General features: G+C 47.6%; 1 protein-coding gene across 4 annotated transcripts in view; it reads right to left on the bottom strand.

Annotated features, from left to right (window-relative positions):
- Positions 1-745: 745 nt before the first annotated feature.
- The window catches only part of LOC116515409 (integrator complex subunit 6-like), a 34,446-nt gene continuing 15,203 nt past the window's right edge, over positions 746-19,988 (bottom strand). Inside the window, exons 6-19 of one of the 4 annotated variants that reach the window (XR_004256247.1) lie at positions 19,050-19,178; positions 18,615-18,778; positions 18,055-18,207; positions 15,963-16,095; positions 12,522-12,616; positions 11,640-11,750; positions 9,140-9,355; positions 8,900-9,023; positions 7,715-7,857; positions 7,367-7,598; positions 4,339-4,728; positions 1,971-2,064; positions 1,313-1,718; positions 746-875 (exon numbers count right to left, since the gene is read on the bottom strand). Coding sequence is in view for 3 of the 4 variants with exons in the window: in XM_032227418.1 (XP_032083309.1) it covers positions 1,619-1,718; positions 1,971-2,064; positions 4,339-4,728; positions 7,367-7,598; positions 7,715-7,857; positions 8,900-9,023; positions 9,140-9,355; positions 11,640-11,750; positions 12,522-12,616; positions 15,963-16,095; positions 18,055-18,207; positions 18,615-18,778; positions 19,050-19,178 (2,084 nt within the window). In the remaining variant the exon portion in view is untranslated. Of the gene's footprint in view, positions 1,719-1,970; positions 2,065-4,338; positions 4,729-7,366; positions 7,599-7,714; positions 7,858-8,899; positions 9,024-9,139; positions 9,356-11,639; positions 11,751-12,521; positions 12,617-15,414; positions 15,775-15,962; positions 16,096-18,054; positions 18,208-18,614; positions 18,779-19,049; positions 19,179-19,988 lie in introns of those variants that run through there. The other 3 variants (XM_032227418.1, XM_032227419.1, XM_032227420.1) reach the window with 3 other exon arrangements.

The raw sequence follows: 19,988 nt of genomic DNA, 5'->3' as shown, positions 1-19,988 counted from the left end.
TTAGGGTTAGGTTAAGGGTTAGCGTTAGGTTTAGCGTTACGTTAACGGTTAGGTTTAGGGTTAGATTTAGGGTTAGGTTAAGGGTTAGGTTTGGGGGGGGTTAGGGTAAGGTTTTCGCTTTATTTTTACATTTATCGATCACAGCGCGATGTTTTCGTCGCGCTGTGATGACGTCACGTACGCGCTTTCGTCGAGCGCGCTTTTGTCTACCGCGTTTTTGTGGTGGAACCGATTAGACTGGGTGCATGATGTGGTTTTTAATCTGTTTTCCTGTGTTTTTTTAATTCTTTTATTTTCTGTAAGCCGCTTGGAGTCCATCAGGATTGGGCGGCCTATAAATTTATTAAACACAAATACAAATAGTTTTCCTCCTCCTCCAAGGTATTTTGTTTAGGAACAACTGGCCACGCTAATAAAAGAAAACCCCCCCACCCCACCCCATTCAGATCAGGCACTCCTTAAAAAAATCATAAAATGATTTTTATTATGTACAAGTGCTCAAAAAATTCTTTCATATATATATATATATAATGTATATATATATATGTATAGATGTCTATATACACGCGCACACACACACACCATTTGATATCTCAAATGAAGGATCTGCTCAACAAGACTGTCCCAAAATAATTTCTTCTAGTATGAACATTTAAAAAGTAAAATCCGTGTGGAGGGAAGGAGGGAGGGGGCGGGGGAGGGAGGGAGGGGAGTTCTCTCTCTTTTTTTCCCCCTGGCTTTTTTGTTTTTGTTCCTAAACCCCCCAAGTTTCCTTTTAAGCGCCTCCAAAGCCAAGTCCACGAGAAGAGTCTCCGTCCTCCTCACCGAGATGAAAGAGAACTGAAGTCTGGGACCTGGGGGAGCCTCGGGCGCCCCTGCAGACAAAAGAAGAAGAAGAAGAGGAAGACTGAGGTAGGTTGTAGAGGGGGGGGCTACCATAGGAGCAGCCGCAGCAGCTGCCGCCACCGGCCAGCCAGTCCATCCGTCCGTCCCAGGGCGTCTCTCCTTCCACCCAGGAAGAGCAGCGCCTGTTAATCCAACTGACCCCCGAGACCTGGGTTGGCTAGCTGCTCTCGTGGGAAAGGGCCACCTTCCTGCCCGTAGCGACAAGGTGGACTACCACCACGGAGAGCCTTTCCTCCTCCTCCTCCTCCTCTTTCCTTTCGGTTTTTTTTTTTTTTTTAGGACAAAGGATCGCTCCGACACAAGTGCAGAGATAACACAAGGGGGGGGGGGTTGCGCCATTCGCCCTGGTGGCCTACAGCCAAAGTGTCTTAACAGCCAAGGGTTCAAATGAGTAAATTCTCATCACCTGCAGGGACCCTGGGGGAGGCGGCACCGAGTGTCTTTCTTCGGCCCAGGGGCAGATCAGCCCTCCGAAGGTGGGTGGGGAGGGAGGAAGCCACACGCCTCCTGCGGCAAATTCCTCAGGTGTCCGGCCAAAGAGGTGCGCTATGCGTAAAAACATCACCCTGCTCCTTCTGAGGCGCGCACCGAAAAGCTGCCGGCCTGCCAGGCTGGCGCAGGCAGTGGCTGCCACGTCCTCTTCCATTCTTCCGCGGCACAGCAAACTCTTTGTCGGCCGGTCCCGTCCATTCCTCTGGCCGGCACGCTATTATTATCTACTGTTGACATGATTAATTCGGTTGGGAAGGCTGGTGAACTCTATTTCCTCTAGTATTCTTTCTAAGTGCTGAATTAAGACCCGTTTTTTAAACCTAAAACAAAACAAAAAAAAGAGGGAGGGGGGAAGTTTATTAAGGGCATCGCATTTCCTTCCACGGAGTGCCTGAACAGACAGACGGAGCTCAGCGTTCGTCCAAGAGCCCAGCTTTGATCTCTTGGGAAACAGCAGAGGTCCACCTGCCCTTTGGGAGCCCTGCGGAAGGGAGCACATCTGGGATATTTGCAAAACAAGCCAGGCAGTGCAGTGAAGCCTTTTTGTTCCAGCATGTTGTCTTGATACACACCTTGTTGCTTCTTTGATAGCAAATTCAATGAAATATTTCTGAACCTCTACGGGGCCTTGTATTTCTTCTAGGAGAGAGAAGATTTTTTCATAATCTACAATTTCAAAGAAAAGACAAGGGGGTTAGATTAGAATTGGCCGACTGTCCGAACCGTTTCATTCCAACTCCGCCACCAGACAGCTTAGCAAAATTGCCAGCCAGCACATCTCTTTCTCCGTTTTCAAACCTTAAGCTACTCCCACCATCCTTTCTCCTTCTCTCCTGGGCCTGCAGTCCTGAGAACGTACACAAACTGCTCCCGGGATTGGCCGGAAAGCAGAATAAAATGTCTTTAAAGGAAAACGGATTGGACTTTGTCGTGTGAATCGCTCTCTTAAACTTTCAACCTAAGTGAACTGCAGATTTGATAAGACACAACGGGAGTCACACCAACTGCCTCATAAATGATAATCTATAGCACAAAGGTGGCAAACGTCACAAGCACCTTTTGAGTTCGACACCACGATTTGATTTAGATCAGATTTAGATCCCACGCTTCCCCAGGTTAGACCCGATTTGCAATAGTTATCCAGTTCTAAGCATCGTTACTTAGTGTATGGTGAGAATGTGGTGAACAGAACATATCCAAACAACGTAAGAAGCATCGTTGATCAAGGTGGTCTGCAGAGGGCTCCCAATCTTTTGGGCGCCAGGGACTGGTTTTGTGGAGGGTGGTCTTTCCGCAGATGGGAGGGAGAGGGGGCATGGTTTCGCATGCTACCTGGATCCCACACGTGTGTGGATAAGGGGATTGCTCCCTTGCGTGGCCTAGTTCCTGGCTGGCCATAAACCAGCCCAGGGATTGAAGAGCCCTGAATGAAAAAGAGATGCTGAGGGGGAGGGATCCCAAACATTCTTAAAACATCGGAAAGATTTATCGCATGGAGAGGAAGTGAATTTAGGACGGAGTGTCTGTACGATAAAACTACAAGGCGGTTCAAGATAACCATCAGCGGACAGTACAAGCCATCAGCCAGCGGAAGTGCTGGTTACTCCCGTGGCCTTCTCTTCCTGTGGAGATCTTCCAACCGAAGCTGAAGGCTCCTCTTGAGAGCAATGTTCTGGGACAGGGGTCCCCAAACCTGGCAACTTTTAAGACTTGTGGGTGCTGGCTGGAGAATTCTGGGAGTTGAAGTCCACAAGTCTTAAAAGTTGCCAGGTCTGAAGACCTCTGTCCTGGGGGATCCTGACTACTAACCTTTGATCCCTTCCCAACTCTCGGGCGTCTAATTTATCGCTCTCGGATACAGCACTCGTCCGTTGCTGCAAGGTTTAACGCCCTGCCCCCCCCCTTTTTTAACAGAGTTCCGCCCAACAGCTTAAAACAGGAACTTTTGTTTTACATTTGCTAGGTATTCAACATATTGTGCGTTTGTAGATGTTTTGCAATACTTGTACGGTTCCTTATGCTCATTCCAGGAAACAGTTCGTTCAGAAGCTCACCTGGAAGGACCTCAACTCTGCTCCTAGGTGAATGTGTTCATAAAGAACGGAGAGTGGGCAACTTAAGAGCTTCGGTAATACATCTATAAAAGTCAGCCCTCCCTGTCTGATAAAACTAGTGGGTTTTCTTCTTCCCAACTCATTGTTTTGAAGGAGACAAACGGAACATATGAAGTCCACCTGCCTCTCTGAAAAATAAGAGAGTTGGAAAGGACCTTGGGGGTCCTCTAGTCCAGTGGTCTCCAACCTTGGCAACTTTAAGACCTGTGGACTTCAACTCCCAGAGTTCCTCAGCCAGCTTTGCTGGCTGAGGAACTCTGGGAGTTGAAGTCCACAGGTCTTAAAGTTGCCAAGGTTGGAGATCACTGCTCTAGTCCAACTCCCTGCTCAAGCAGGACAGGTCCTAGACCACTTGAGATAAATGGCTCTCCAGAAGAGTGTGGCTCTTCTTAAAAACCTCCAGTATTGGAGCCCCCACAACTCCAGGAGGCAGGCTGTTCCACTGGTTAATTGTCCTGACGGTCAGGAAATTTCTCCTTAGTTCTCGGTTGCTTCTCCCCTTGATTAGTTTCCATCCGTTGCTTCTGGTTTTCCCTTCTGGTGAGCTCCTTTGCGGCAAACCCTCAAATATTGGAAGACTCCTATCATCTCACCCCCTTCTTTTTTATTAAACTAGGCAAATCCAATTCGTGCAACCGTCCCCCATACTTTTTTCGTCTCTAGCCTCCTAATCATCTTTGTTGCTCTTCTCTGCACTCAGCAAATACCTTTTTTTTATAACGTGGCAACCAAAACTGGATGCAATATACCAAGTGTGGCCGTCCCAAGGCATTACGAGATCATACTTGGGATATTGCATCCAGTCTCGGTCTTCTCGATCACTTACTTCTCCCGGGTTTGCGAACTTCTTTCATAACCTTGATTTTGATAACCTCGTTGTTCCCTTCAAACATATTGGATGTGATTTTCACTGAATTTGGCACAGTTCCAGAAGCTGGCTCCACCAGTAGCTTTTGGTCTTCGGCGGACATGCTGTAGTTCAAAGGGCCCCGTACGAGGGAATTGACCATGGGTCTATGGTCCAGCCCATCTTCCCCAACACAGTTCAGTTCACCGGTCAAAGAGTCCATATCGTTTGGCAGGTCTTCGTCCACCACGGCGGCCGGGGACGGAGGAACAAGATGCACCAAAGGTCCGTCCCCTGGTTTGTCCAGCGGCTGGGAGTTCTCGGCTTTCTTTTCACCGTTGCCGTCTTGAACCGTGTTGCTGTTTGCATCTGCAAGAGAGAAAGCTTGGCGATGAGTTTCAAAAGTTGGAAGGCACCGAAGAGAGTTACAAAATTCGTGACCCGTCAAAACCGCGATCCACTAAAGCGCGCCCGATTAAAGCGCGTACGTGACGTCATCAGCAGCGCGACAAATAAAATTTAAAATAAATTAAATTAAAATTAAAATAAAATTAAAGCAAGCCGATTCACATAAAGGTAAGGGTTAGGTTTAGGGTTAGTTTAAGGGTTAGGGTTAGGTTTAGGGTTACGTTAAGCATTGGGGTTAGGTTTAGGGTTAGGTTAAGGGTTAGCGTTAGGTTTAGGGTTAGGTTTAGGGTTAGGTTTAGGGTTAGGTTAAGGGTTAGGTTTGGGGGGGTTAGGTTTAGATTTACGCGTTAATTTTAAGTTTACCGCTCACAGCGTGCTGTTTTCGTCACGCTGTGATGATGTCACGTACGCGCTTTCGTCGAGCGCGCTTTAGTCTACCGCGGTTTTGTGGTGGAACCTACAAAATGATCACAACCCCCATCCAGAAACGGAACAATGCTGACAGGACACAAACTCTTCACAAGGGAGGCCCTTTGAAATTGTATCGGAAGCCTTGCGTCCCAAATGCACAGCAACTCAGAAAAGTGACACAATTCTACGCTGCGGCACAGGTAGTCTTTCACTCACAACAGTTCACAAAGTTACAACGGCACTGAAAAAAAAAGGGGGACCTATGACCGTTTTTCACACTTATGACCGTTGCAGCATCCCCCACAGTCATGTGGGCGAGTATTTGGATGCTCGACAACTGTCTCGCTTTTATGACGGTCGCAATGTTCTGGAGTCACGCATCCACCTCCTGCCAAGCAAAGTCAGGGAGGAAACCGACTCACTTAACAACCGGATTACTAATTTAACAGCTGCGGTGGTTCACTTAACGAACGCTGCAAGAAAAGTCGTGAAACGGGGCAAAACTCAACTCTACAAATTTCTCACTTGGCCACGTAACTGTTGGGGGCTCAATTGTGATCATTAAGTCACAATTTCGTGTTTTAACGGCATCAAGATTTCTAGGGGAGAGGGGCTCAGCAATTACACAGGAAAGGTATCCTAATAAACACAGGTTCTTGGCAAAGTTTGTTAGTCTGGGTGCCACTTTGGGAGATCTTTAAGCCCCAAGTAAAAAGTTCCAGCATCCAATCCAATCAAAGAAGAAAAATATCCCAAAATAACCCAATTTTTGCTAGGACAGGCTGTGTCTGTAGCTTTGAACAGCGGCCTGAAAAGCTGATCCAGGTAAGTCTCCCTTCCTGTTGTCCTGCAGAGCACACCTGAATTAGGGGAGCCCCCTGCTGGTGAACGTGAGGAAGAACAGTGATACACTCCCCCCCCACTCATAAAAACAGAGGCGTTTTCATTCAGCAAATGCGTTACAGCTCCAACTTTCAAAAGTACCATTAGCATCTACCCTCTTTCCCCGAGAACAAGCCCTACCCCCAAAATAAGCCCTACTTGAGCCTGTTCGGCTGCCAGGATGCTTGCGATGCTGCAGCCACAAGGCAGGGTGGTGGAGGAGCTGCCCCATGAGCCCTGCGCACCAGCTCACCTCAGGGACCCCACAGCCAGGCCCTCCACACCCCAACAGCACCGGCAGCCGTGTGCAGCAGGAGCCCAGGTGGCCCCTGACCAATTTCTTCTGCTTGCTCACAGCCGTAACGGATGTCGAGCGGTGTGCTGGTGCCATGGCCGCGAGACAAGGCATGCGTCGGGGTGTGGATGGCCTGGCTGCGGAGGCCCTGAGGGGGGCAACATGGAGCAACTCCATCTCCCCCTACCTCACGGTGGTGGCGGCACACAGTACGGCCTCCTGCCCCACCATGAGCAAGCAGAAAAGGGCCTCCCTTTTTCTTTTAAGATGCCTCCTGGAAATAAGCCTTAGTTCTTAATTTGGGACTCAAAAGAAAATAAAACCCGGTCTTATTTTTGGAGAAACACAGGTGTGTACCAGTGGTGGGTGGCTGCCATACCAGTAGTGGCCTGGAGCAGCTGAGAGTGTACTCGTTTGGCCCAGCCGCCCGCCCGCCCGCCCTCGATAGCTGTATTCATGCCAAAAGGCACACAGCATGTGGAGACTGCGCACGCTCCGACAAGCATCTGGTTGTCGCAGGGGTGGTGGATTGCGCATGCATGCACAGTGTACGTCAGGCCTGTGCATGGACAGACCACGCTCAGCGTACCGGTAGCGACGGTAAGAGCAACCCACCACTGGTACGTACACGTCTTTCTTGTGCGGGTTCAAGGAGGTGCCCGGGTGCATCACTCTTGGTCTCGTCTGCACCCTGCAGTGGGGAAGGTCTACCTCTGTACCAGCAGAGCCCGTCTTTCGGGGAGGGTCACAGCAAGGAGGGCACAAATACAATACAATAGCAGAGTTGGAAGGGACCTTGGAGGTCTTCTAATCCAACTCTCTGCCTAGGCAGGAAACCCTACACCGTTTCAGACAAATAGCTATCCAACATCTCCTTAAAGACTTCCAGTGTTGGGGCATTGACAACTTATTCACCAATAAAGGATCGGAACTCTGGCATCTGGGCAACTGTATTTATTTAGTTCTTTAGGACTTTGGTGCCGCCCGCCTGGTCTAGAGGCGGCTTAATACCTTTATAAGCTGGCGTGGTTTTAGCATTCGGGCTGGATGGGGGCCCGGCAGGCGAGGGCGATCCTTTCCCGCCAACGTGGTTGGCTACGACGGGCGGCGACTGCGGCCGTCTTAAGAACGGGGACATGCTGCGCCTTCTCTTCAGGGAGGCCGGCGTGTTGGGCTCTCCTGGACGTTTGACTTTGTTCTGAGGACCGGCGACGAATTCATCCGCTTCATCAATCATCATTCCCTGAGAGGAAAACAAACACCGTCCGTATAACCCACAAAGGACGACAGGTGAGGAAAGGGAAGGAGTCCAGGGTTTGGCCAGCAAGCAGAGCCCCCACCCCCACCCCTGCCGCCTACCTTTTTATCCTGCTTGAAAGGGTTTCCGAAAGTGTGAAGCCTCTTGGGCTGGTCGGGGTCAATTTCTCGAAGGGGAGAAGGCATCATCTTTAGGTACTCCTGGTAGTTCCCCATCTGGGCTACAGGAACACTGTGAAGGCAATCTGCAAGGCAAGAGCCAGGTACCTCGTTGGCCCGAGAGTCCGTGTTTTCTAAAGCCCCCCCTTCCCCCCCTCCCAAAAAAAAGCTTACGGCTGCAGTAAGAATTTCTCCTTTGGAGAAGAGCCGCATCGAAGCAAACCGTGTATTGTTAGCACTTCCAATAACCTGTTTCCCCAAATCATCATCTTTTAACGACCCCGCACAGGGTGGAGACTGGGCCACTGAATGGAGCTAGCAGGGTGCTTTAATGGCCAGATGCCCTTCCCTGTTGCCAGAGCGGAGTTTTGTTCAGCTGATATACTTTCATTGTGCCCAGAGAGAGAAATATCAGCCTCTACCTAGGATTGAACTCACAGCCTCCTGATTGTGAGGCGAGAGCGCCACCTCTAGGCCACTGCATCACTCCAACCTGTTTCCCAACATGATGCTCCCCAAATGAGGAAGGACTTCAGCTCTCAGTACTGACTGAGAAAGCTGCAGCTACGGTTATAACACAACTGTAAATGTCCTAGCTTAAAGCTCCACCGTTAAGACCTTCCAAGTTGTTCACTCTTAAGCCGAGGAGCAGCTACATCTGTCATTTTTTCCTTGGGCGCCTCCTCCCATTTTTTAAAAAGCCTCGGTCCCCCAGGTGCTGAAAAATGCAGACTGGGGCTCCAGGCCAAGACTAGCCAGCAGAAAGCATCTCAAGGCATTAAGTCCTTTAAGAGTTCCGTTGATCTGCAACTTCCGTTGCAACTTCCAAACTTCCCTTAGTTTGCAACTATTCAAACATTTCCTGGGGAAAGTCCAAAATGAAGAGGCAAAGCATCCTCGTTGCTCCAATTCAAACGGTACATAATCCACAGCGCCACCCCTCCGAATTACTCCCAGGAGCAGGCCTGAGCTCTGAAACGAAGCACCTCTTTCGCAAGCAAAGGCGGCCTTCCACGTTTCAACCCTTGATCGATGTGTTGGGAAAGAGGCCAAAGGCTGCCTGGATTACCTGGAGGCCGACGTTAAAAGGTACCCCCTGCATGCCCGGAATTTCGCGGGAATCCTCACCTTCATCCTGGCCTAGAATGAACTTGTGTGTTTTCAACAGGTTGGTTCTCATCCGGGTCAGCTGGTCTAACAGGCTGCGACGAGGAATATCGTAAGCATTGCGGAAGGCCTGTGGCTTGAGATCCTGGGTTTGGGCAGAGAACACGATCGGTTGGATTTCATCTTTCTTCTCCTCCCCTCCATTTATAAGACCCGGAGTCCGGAGGCGTCTGCTTCCTTCAGTCCCGGCACCAGACTCACCTTATTCAAGAGCCCTATGTGGAAGCCAGCAAATTCCTTCACGTTCATTTCAGGCAGCCTCAGGGGAGAGTCGCCCGAAATCCCTTGAAGCAACTGCTTGAAATCCCTGCTCTGGATGAGGGACAAGCCGCTGGAGTGACTCTTCACTTTAATGCCCGTCTCTTGTGGGGGTTTCTTACCCACGGACGCTATTATCCGCTCCGATTCTAATTTTGTCTGCAATGAAAATCACAGCGCTCGTTAACGACGGCCCCAAGCCCTGCCGATGGTTTGTAGCATAAAAGCGTTAAACGCCCGACACGTCGAAAGGCAAAGTCTGACTTCCGAGTGTCAGGGAGTTTCAATATTTTTTTTTTTTAAAAAAGCAAAAACAAAACCTGCTTATAAAACGGGTCCTTTCTCAAGGATTGACAGCATTTTGCTAAAACACCCATCGCGATCGTTTGCCGAGGGCATGCAAGCTTTCAAACTACACCACGGGCGTTTTCTTCAGCAATTCTGACGCGAGGATGGCTTAAAAGTCTGCAGAATGGGAGGCAGGAAAGCCAATGGAGAAAGTTTTTGAACACCGGGTAAATGTTACCATGGCAGAGAGATTTTCACTGGCCAGAGTTCTACAGTCTCTGCTGCAGATCACCGTGTTCGCCACGTGGGCTCCGTGCAGCTTAAAAACTTGCATGCCTGGTTTTATATTAGTCCCATATAAAGGCTACTGCACTGCAAAAGGGATTAAAGTTTTGTGCATAAAGACTTCAAAGAAGACGGCAAGCAATTTGGAGCATTGACCCAGAACCTCTGTTGAAAATTTTTTGGGGACAGAAACAACCTTCTCACCCAAGAAGGCAAAGCAACAAATTTCCCCTAGATCCCCCTAAAATACATCCTGGTTTTTCCTGCCCTTTGGGTTAAAGTTTAAGCAACTGAACTACAAATCATACAGCCCTTTGGCCCATATAAGTATACGCACTCAAAAGAGAATTTGTATAATTTAGAGAGAGGGAGAGAAGGAGGGAGGGAAGGAGAGAGAGAGAGAAAGAGAGAGAGAGATCAATAAATAAGGCATTATCCCAAACTGGACTTCTAGCGAATTAACTGTTTGGGTTTCGGAAGGACACAGCCATATCCGGCTTCCAAGCATTTTTATAGACTGTAGGTTGAATGTGAGGATTTGTTTCATCACACATTCTAGCTTTGTCATGTAACTACTAGCAAATGTCATGGCTATCACGGGACAAAGAGCAAAATTTAAGTCTACCCTGCCCAAGTGTCGCTTTCTCAAGCCTTTAGTGGTGATGTTACTCCAAGCACTGGGCAGCTTTGCATCCCACAGAAAACCAAGAAAACGTGCTAAATCTCAACTACTTCAATCTAGCTGCACTTCCTAAACTCTACAGCAGTGTTTCTCAACCTTGGCAACTTGAAGATGTCCGGACTTCAAGTCCCAGAATTCCCCAGCCAGCATTCGCTGGCTGGGGAATTCTGGGAGTTGAAAGTCCGGACATCTTCAAGTTGCCAAGGTTGAGAAACACTGCTCTACAGGAAGCAAGTTGGGATCCTGAAGGCCTTTCCTGAATATCCCAAGATAACCTGAACTGTTTGGAGGTAATTCTTAACATCATCTAGGGGTAGGGCAGCAGATTTCTTAACCAATTATTCAAGTTGTTCAAAACAAGCAAGAGGAAAAATGCGATTTCTAACAAGCCCACTCCCTCGCCCATCCCTCCTCCGGAAGCAATAGAGCTGAGGGATAGAGAGCCACTTTGTGGTCAGTTGTTTTGACCTGCAATGTTAAGTTTACTCAACGGGAAGATTTTCCCGCTCTATGGGAACATGCTCCCACCCCATTCTTTAAAGCAGAGGTCTCCACACTTGGCAGTTTTACCCCTTGTGGAGTTGAACTCCCAGAATTCCTCCCAGAATGAGGCTGGCTGATGAATTCTGGGAGTCAAAGTCCACACCTCGTAACGGTTGGAGACCCCCCTGCTTTAAAGCATCAGGCACCCTTTAGCGTTTTCCCCAGCCCAATGCCACTTTCGTACACAATTGAATAAAACCCAAAGACTTTTAGCACTTCTACAATACTCAGAGAAAGGGATCGTTTGGGGAAATTCCCTAGCCTCAGTATTGTGATGTGTCTAGTTTGGGTTTGTTTCTTAAAAATGGGAGGGGGGGGGGAAACACCAGTTCTCCAGATACCAACAGCACAAAAGACCTGCTGCAATTTCAATGCTGACAATGCTAATAATTTACAACCACAGCCCAGTGAAAAATAAACAGCCACCCTAAAAGTGTTTGTCCTCCTCTATTTCTTGTGCTACGGACCAAACCCCCCCCCCCCCCCCGGTTATTGGAGATGCAAACAGGCCTTTAACCTCTCTCAAAAATAAGGGATGGGAAAAGACATTCCTTAGGTGATTTGTTTATATAACTAGAGCAACACACACTAAAAAAATAATAATAATTAATGTACTTCTAATTTCAAAGGTTTTGTCGATACTACCTGTTGGCTGAGTTTTTTAAGGTAAGAGATAACACTGTAACTAAGTCCACAATCTAAATTATCTGATATCAGATTTGGAGCTCCCATCATCCTTAGGGCTTTCTTTAATGGCTATAAGGAAAACAAAATACACAAGAGTAAGAAGAGAATCAAATCTTTTTTTTTTCTTTTCTTTAAAGAAATTGTTTGTTTGTTTAAAAAAAAAAGAGTCTCAACAGATCACAGTACATGTGACATTAAGGGCACAGCAGAGTTGGTGCTCCACTATGCTGTGTTTTATTTATTTTTTAATTATTGGTTGTTGTTTTTTGGAAGCATGGATTCAAAGTCGTACATTCGTCGTTTAAAGCATTCTCATCGTGGGTGTCTGGGCCACGGAACCAGCCTGGCACCCCCACCAGTTACAGCACAGAAGCCGGAGAGACCCTGATTGCCGGGATGATGCAAGTCCACAATGAGGCATCTTGCCCAAGCTATCCAGGTAAAATGTCCATGGAGCCCACCTGGTTTAATCAGCTTCCCTCCCACCTCTGGCTCGGCCAGGCGCAGGGTTAAATGCTGCCCTCTCCCTTGCTTATACTACTAACAGTAGTAGCCCCGAGATCTGAAGTTAATGGACCCAGAAAAGGTGAAGGGGAGGAGGGAAGGAGGGGGCTGAAAAAATAATACACCCGCCCCACAAATCCGATATGCTAGGCGACGATTCCAAAATGTTTTTTTTAAAGGGGGGGGTGGGGAAGTACTAAACTGCAAGCATTAAGAACTTCGGAGCCCTGGCATGCAAGGCGTTTGACTCAGAAGACATGCGAAAAGGATGTTCTCGCGGGGGAGCATCCCGTCAGCGGTTTCTTTTGGGCCCATAGAAAGGACAAAACTACATACCACTAAGTAGTAAGGAGGCATGGATTTTATGTAGCTCTCCAATGCCTGTCGCCACTTCAGATTTGGCTTAAGTTTGTGGAACTTGAAAAGGTCATCTGCAAAAGAGGAGAAAACAATCCGAGTTATAAAAAAAAAACACCTGTGCCCCGACACTTGGAGACGTCAAAGTAACACAACTATTTCCTGCACCAAGAGATTTTTTTTTTCCCACCCCTTAAGGACCAAGATCCAAAGGGATGAGGGTTTCCAAGATCAAATCCCATGTTGGAACTGGCCGAAGGTATTTTGGCTTCTAAAAGACACACAGAACGCTAATCGTATGCCACAACTCCATCCAGGTGTTACCGCATAAAAGCAACGTGTCTTAAGAAAAGACAATTTGGCCTAGGTGTGAAGCCACTGGAGCAGGAGCAGGAAAACCTGAGCTCCAACCCCGCCCGAGGCAGAAGACAATGAGATAAACCTTGGACCAATTCACCCTCCGCTCTCTAGGAAAAAGGGAATGACAAGCCACTTCCAAAAATGTTGGAACTGGTTGGACGTGTCCATGTAGCCACCGGTAGTTGTGTCTGACACAAAGGCAAAAGTGGGGGGGGGGGGACAGAAATTGTGTTACTTTAGCTTGAGAGCTCCAAAAACGGTTCAGAAACAAGTGCTTCAAAACAGGCTGAAACCCAGCACTTTTTTTCAAACCTCTTTTCAAATTTCTGCCTGAAATAATTTTTCAAAGCATGCCAGGCAAGCCTTAAACGGAAGCCGGGGGTCTTTTCCTCAGCAGTGTGCTTCCTTGCAACATAACAAGAAGCTGAAGTGAATGGGGTGGGGGGCACTCCATGATCTGAGCTAACCTAATTGTTTTAAAATAGGCAACCTAAGGGACCGATGGAATTCCTGATAAGCTCTTACTCAACTTTTCCCAATAGAAAGGGGACCTCAAAACAAGCCATCAGGAACATGCCCGCTTTTGGGAGGCACAACTGGGTGGAAATTCTTTTTCCAAAATTCAACTTGACAAAGCCAATCATCTGCCCCCGGGCTAACTATCACACACCCCCATGCCCCCCCCCCCCCCAGCGAGAGACCTCCATCTCATGCAACTCTGTAGCCTTCCACCAAGAACTGGGAAGGGCAACTTAGAGAAGAGCCTTTGTTTTAACATCTCCATTCAGTATCTCTGCCAATCAGGTGAGCAAATATTCTCAATTTTTAATATAGCAAATATAACGATTGACAAAAAAAGGGGGGGGGGCGGGAGCAGACAACATATGAGGAGCGGCCAAATCAAATCTAGGTAGTTGGAAGGCACTAGGGATAAAACAAGAGCAATTTATCGTGTAGGTTTCTTCACCTACACACATATATATTTGAAAAAAGTATTAAAGAAGAATAGCAAAGAGTTCCTGTTTTCTTTGACCTACAAGAACAGAGGAAGATCTGAAGCAACAGGAAATCTCGAGTAAAATCATACCACCACCGCTCCACCAAAAAGGAGGGGGAAATAGAATCTCTTATGTACCAGCAGTTCTCTCTTCCAAAATCACTCTTTCAAAATACACCCCAAAGCACAATTTAGGGCTCAAGAATAAGCAGAAAGTGTTTCTGAAGTGGGAAGGCCAAAAATAAACTAATCCACGATCTGTCTGAATTTTTGCTACGCTTTTGTTCCAACGAAACAAGAGAGCTTAGAGGGATAAAATAAATAAAAAATTGTTTTTAGGAAGATACTCAAGGACTTAATCGGTAAGAAATCCAGTTGGGCTCCTGGGTATATTCCTCAACTGAGGCAAGAAAGAGAGAGCACAAGGCATCCACGCTTCCATGTATCATCCCCCCCCCCCCCCCCCCCGTTTGCAAAAATGACCCAACCGCAGAGCAAACATCTTGGCTGTGAGTCATGCAGCCTGGGATCTCCACCCTGCTGTTCCAACGTTTGGTCAGCTGGACTGAAAAATAAAGACCTAAAAAAAACCGAACCCGTGAAGGCGAGGTAGAGATGATGCTGGAAAAAGAAATCAGCCTGACGTTTGTTTTCGGTTGGGAAAACAAGTGGCCGGCAGAGAAAGGAAAAATGGCACAGCTGTCAAGGACAACAAAGAGGCTCAAAACTAGGTTTCCGTCACTTCCAAGGCAGGGGAATCGCATGCACTTCTGAACTGCCAGTCCGGGGAGTTCGAAACGGGGCAGGACGAGGATTGGGACTGGCCTGCACAGTGAACCAAGAGTCGGGAGTTAATGGGCAAAGCTGAAATTGGGCTCAGTGACAAGGAGAAAAACACAACAACACCCCCGAGCTGTTTCCTTCCACAGCCTTCGCAAGTCAGAAACTCATTTTACCCTTTCAGGCGACGGTTGACCAGCGGGATCCGCAATGAGTTCACCTCGAAAAAGGACTCGCCTTCTTCTAAATTTGGGGGCAACTTCCATTGGCAAAGTTGCTTCACAATCCGTGTGAGTCACCACCACCACCATCATTATTATTGTGGCAACTCTGAAGAAGAGGCTATCTGCTTTATACTGGGAAGGAAGGGTAACGGGGGCACCTAGAGGCCATCCAGAGGCATTCACGTTTGAGCACGGAGCCTGGGGCTCGGGTGAAAACAAAACGGGGCTCCTTCTACCCAGACGTTCCGCCTTCGGGAACCAAAAACTGTACACGCAGCGAGGCCACCTGGGTTAAATGCAGCACTGCAGGCTTCTTCAGCTGACTGCAAGTTCAGCAGTTTGGCTGTTCAAATCCCACCAGGCTCAGGGTTGACTCAGCCTTCCATCCTTCCGAGGTGGGTGAAATGAGGACCCAGATTGTTGTTGGGGGCAATATGTGCTGACTCTGTAAACCGCTTAGAGAGGGCTGAAAGCCCTATGAAGCGGGATATAAGCCTAACTATTGCTATTGCTATTTTCCTTCACGACCCAAAGAGGTCGGGATCCGGGCTAAAATAAATCTTTTTGAAATAAATCCACCCAGAGACAAAGGTGCTTATTTCTTGCAAAAGGAGGGGACAGCAAGCTCGGTTTTCTTTTTTTCCACGTCCCCGGTTATTTATAAACCCTTGGAAATTCTGAGCCCCAGTTCTCCAACGAAAACAAGACACAGGGCTTTATATACATGCCGCTGCAAGAAATGTAGACACCACAGCCTGAAAAGAGGGAAAAGAATGGAGGTTGAATCTTACTCCAATTAAGGAAGAAGCTACGAGTCTAGGAGGTGAGCAGCATCAAACATGCACTGGCAGCAGGTGGCTCTCCTCCTCTGCTGCAGAGAAAGAAAGGGAGAGGGGGGGTGTAAAAAGCCTCTTCTCCCAACGTAGCAAGTTTGCAACACTCGGTTCCCATCCCGTTTAAGAAAACGGCTGGCAAACATACAAGCACACGGACACATATAGACAAAAGACGTTCGGGACGAGACCTTCCTACGAGACGGCCGGGCGGGGCATTGCTTACCGAGCAGAGGGAGCAGCACGGGGTAGTTGTAAGGCATCACATAGAGATTGACACAGGTCAGGCTGGTGCTGGCCTTTAAATATCCAAAGGGGTGTCCGAGCTCGCTGTATTTCGCGCTGCTGCTCACAAAGACCTAAGGAGGGAGAGCAAGGGGAAGACGGGAAAGTTAGACGCACTGGACGGGGGGCAGAGTGCCCGCAATTTGGTAGTCCTCCTGATTTGCAGCTGACACTGGAACACCATCTGTCAGCTGTGACCAGAGGGGCCTTTGCCCAGGTTTGCCTGGTGCACCAATCGCGGCCCTATTTGGATCGGGAGGCACTTCAAACGGTTACTCCCGCCCTTGTCACCTCAAGGCTGGGTTATTGCAACGCGCTCTATATGGGGCTACCCTTGAAAAGCGTTCGGAGACTGCAGCTAGGCCAGAATGCGGCTGCGCGAGCAATAGCGGGTGTACCGAGGTACACCCACGTTACACCTATCCTCCGCGAGCTGCACTGGCTACCAATTGGTCCCCGGATGCAATTCAAGGTATTGGTTATTACCTTTAAAGCCCTGCATGGCTTAGGGCCAGCGTACCTGCGAGACCACCTACTGCCACATACCTCCCAGCAGCCGGTGAGATCCCACAGATTGGGCCTCCTTCGGATGCCGTCAGCCAGACAGTGTCGGCTGGCGGGCCACCGGAGGAGAGCCTTCTCTGTGGCTGCTCTGACTCTGTGGAATCAGCTACCTCCGGAGATCCAGACCATGCCCACTCTCATGGCCTTCAGGAAAGCTGTTAAGACCTGGTTATTCTGGCAGGCCTGGGGGCTGTTGACCTCACTGTTGAGGTCCAGCCACGATTAGAACGAATGCATGTGTTGTGCTTTTAAATCTGTCTTTATTATAATTTCTTTCTTCCTCTTCTTTTTGTAAGCTGCCTGCAGTCCTTCGGGATTGGGCAGCATATAAATTCTATTAATAAATAAATAAATAAGAGTGTGGTGGCTCACTATTGGGGAAAAAATAGGTTGTAAAAGAGGAATAGTCTCATAAAAATGTGAATAAGTCTCATAAAAAGGTTGTATAGGTTAGTGAGATAAAAAGTTTGCCGTATTTTATAAGGCGGTGACTGCAGCTTCATGTCCTTTGATTTAAATGTCTTTTTTTTTTCCTCCAGTGAACCAATGACTCTCCCAAGCACGGCGCATAAACTGCAACTCCCCAAACACCCATTCAGTGTAGCCACTGATAGCAAGGAGCATTGTGCTGCTTTGTATCCAAAAGAAGGATCAGATTTTGGGGGGGAAACGTAGTATATATCAGAATAAAAGAGTTTGTTTCTCAATCTGCCCTATTTAACAAACGGTACTATCAAAGCTTCACTTTGTGAGACTAAGACTAGGGCCCCATGGAGCTCTCGAATCCTGTGAGCCTTCAATGTCTTTTATAATCACCAGTCAAACAATTCACACATTATCAGTTGTCACTCATGTTAACACGAAAGGCAAATGTGGCTTTTCCTAGAATTCTGGGTTCCAAAGAGGGTTTAATCTTTTAACCCTAATTTTTTTTTAGGGTTTAATATTTTGCTCTTTTAAACTACTTTGCTGGAGAGGTATGTGCTACAGCGACCAGTAAGACTGAGGAAGAGGAGAAACTGAAGAGTTTCAGGACCAGGTAAAAGACAGGGGACCGGAGGGGGGAAAAAATAGGGGGGGGGGAGGAGATAAAACACATTCTCTCCTCCCCTGCAACTACTATAGGGAGAAAAATGAAATTTTCCTGGCAATCCACTAACATTCTTACCACTTAGCAACAGGTAATTCCCACACAATTTGGAGTTAGCTGTGAAACGGATTGTGACAAGAAGCCTGTGTGTGGAATTTCAAGCCAGGCTGCCATCTGCCTGCTCAGAATAGTTTTGACTGGTCTGAATGGCAGGTGGTGGATGTTCTCTCCTTCAAAAATCTTCAATTACGGCAAGAGTAATAAGGGTTGAACTGGGGACCAATGGGGTTGATTCCACTATTTCCAAACCTTTTTTTAAAACAAAAAACAAAAATCTGCCCGGCGTTAAGGATCTGAAATACGTAGATGGTGCCAGTACCTGCCAGCACACATGAGACAGCTTCCGTTCCAGGATGTATTGCGTTAAAGGTGACGGTTCCAGTTCGTACTTGTCAAATGGCAGCTTATCGATCACCATGGGCTCGCAATCCACGCAGGAGAACCTCACCACCGGATGAGCTGTGCGAGGGGGCTGGAAAGGATGTGAGAAACAAGAGTCAGAAGCTCAGCAGAAGGTTCAGTCCCAGCACCTTCCAAAAAATACTCCTGGCTAACAATTTTAGCTTAGTTCAACACGCTCAGAGGTCATTACCATTTATTTATTTTTACAAGGTTTCTAACAAACCTCTACGGACAGTTATAAAGTAAAATAGCGCTGATGCTATTCACTGCTTTCAATATGCTGACGGTCCTTCACAGGTGACATTTAAAACTATTGGAAAGTCAGGTCTGTAGCACCTGCAGGAGATGGGAATGGTGCTAAGAGACAGGACAGCTCTAGGCCCTTTTCAGACGAGCTTAAAATCTGTACTAAGGACACATCGGTTAGGATGCTGTCTCAACCAAGGGGCCCAGAATCCTTAGGAGTATCTTACATACCAGCGTTGGTGAATTCTGATCAGGCCAAAATGATTCGGGGATTGGCCAATGGCCAACAGGCACGCCCGTTTTAGGGTTGGGACGCACATAGATGAGTTTATGACAGCTGTGCCATGACTGAGAACCGAAGGAATTGACGGGCCTTGTGGCGTCAACCAGTCCATCTAAAATCCAAGGAAAAACAGCACAGTAAGAAATATGGAGCCTGAATACGATTGCCAGTTTTCTCTACGCTGGAAAAATGCAACGAAACAGGTTTTATAAACATTAGCGCAACTTCAATCGAATAAATTGGGGCATCCATCCAAAACCTAATTTGTATCATTTGTGTCAAAGTCTGGGGAGCTTAATGGCCAGATTCCTGTTTGAAGTCAGCAAAGATCCTTCAACCAAGACGTATTAAGCTGAGGGTCTACGTAAAGCTTTAATTGTTACCTTCCCCAATGTGAGGCGGATCTGGTCCCGATTTTTCAAAATTAATGACCACACCACTCTGAACCTTCTGAGCAAGGGATTCTAAGCATTGGTTCAACATGCGCTGGGTCCGGACACAATACGAGCGCCCTGGAACAGAAAAAAGGGAAGCAGACAGGTTTTTAATCAGGCAAGTTATAGGAAACGTACTGCAGGTTTAAGAACTGTAGGAAGAGAGAGGCCAAAGTATTTGAGTTTCATCTTCAGGATCCGGCCTTCTAAAGAGCAGTCAGGGATGATCTCCTCTAGGACTGACTGGTTGGATGGCCTTGCAGTCCAAGGGACTCGCAGGAGTCTTCTACTCTTTGGAGTGGGCAAAAGATAAAACGGGGCATTGAAAAGCCTAGAATTTGTTCCAAAGCAGCTAAAAAGCCAAGGAACTATCTCCAGCGACACTACACCCATTTGACAGCCTCAAACACGGCTGCTGGCCACTGAATCTTTGCTTATCCTTCTTCTCAACAAGCAGCCAAGCTGTTTTGCCGCGTTGTAGGGAATTTATTGAATAAGCTGAAAACCCATAATGGTTTTTTACTGGCCTGCGTGGATCTTTCTAAAACCCAGTTAAAACAAGGAGGTGAATATAGTCGCATGCATATTGAAACATGCTAATTGGGGTATTCATAACACAATTTCATTTAAAGGTACTTAAGATTTAAAACTGGACTTGGAACTCTTTCAGAATTGAAGTCAAGGGTAATTTTTATTCCTATCTGATCCCATTCTGGAAAAAGCTCTATATGGAAAGGGGACAATACAGTGATAAGGGAGTACGATGCTCCCTTGTTGACAGTATGTAGAGGTGATTTTTAATTTGGTAAGAGATGTTTTTAAAACGGCTCTCTAATCGTATCTCAAAAGGAAAGTAATTTTAGGGCCAGAAGGCAAAGTTTTATACCA

Source organism: Thamnophis elegans, chromosome 12, assembly GCF_009769535.1.
Source record: "Thamnophis elegans isolate rThaEle1 chromosome 12, rThaEle1.pri, whole genome shotgun sequence".
NCBI lineage: Eukaryota > Metazoa > Chordata > Lepidosauria > Squamata > Colubridae > Thamnophis > Thamnophis elegans.
This window is presented reverse-complemented; position numbering and strand designations above follow the sequence as displayed.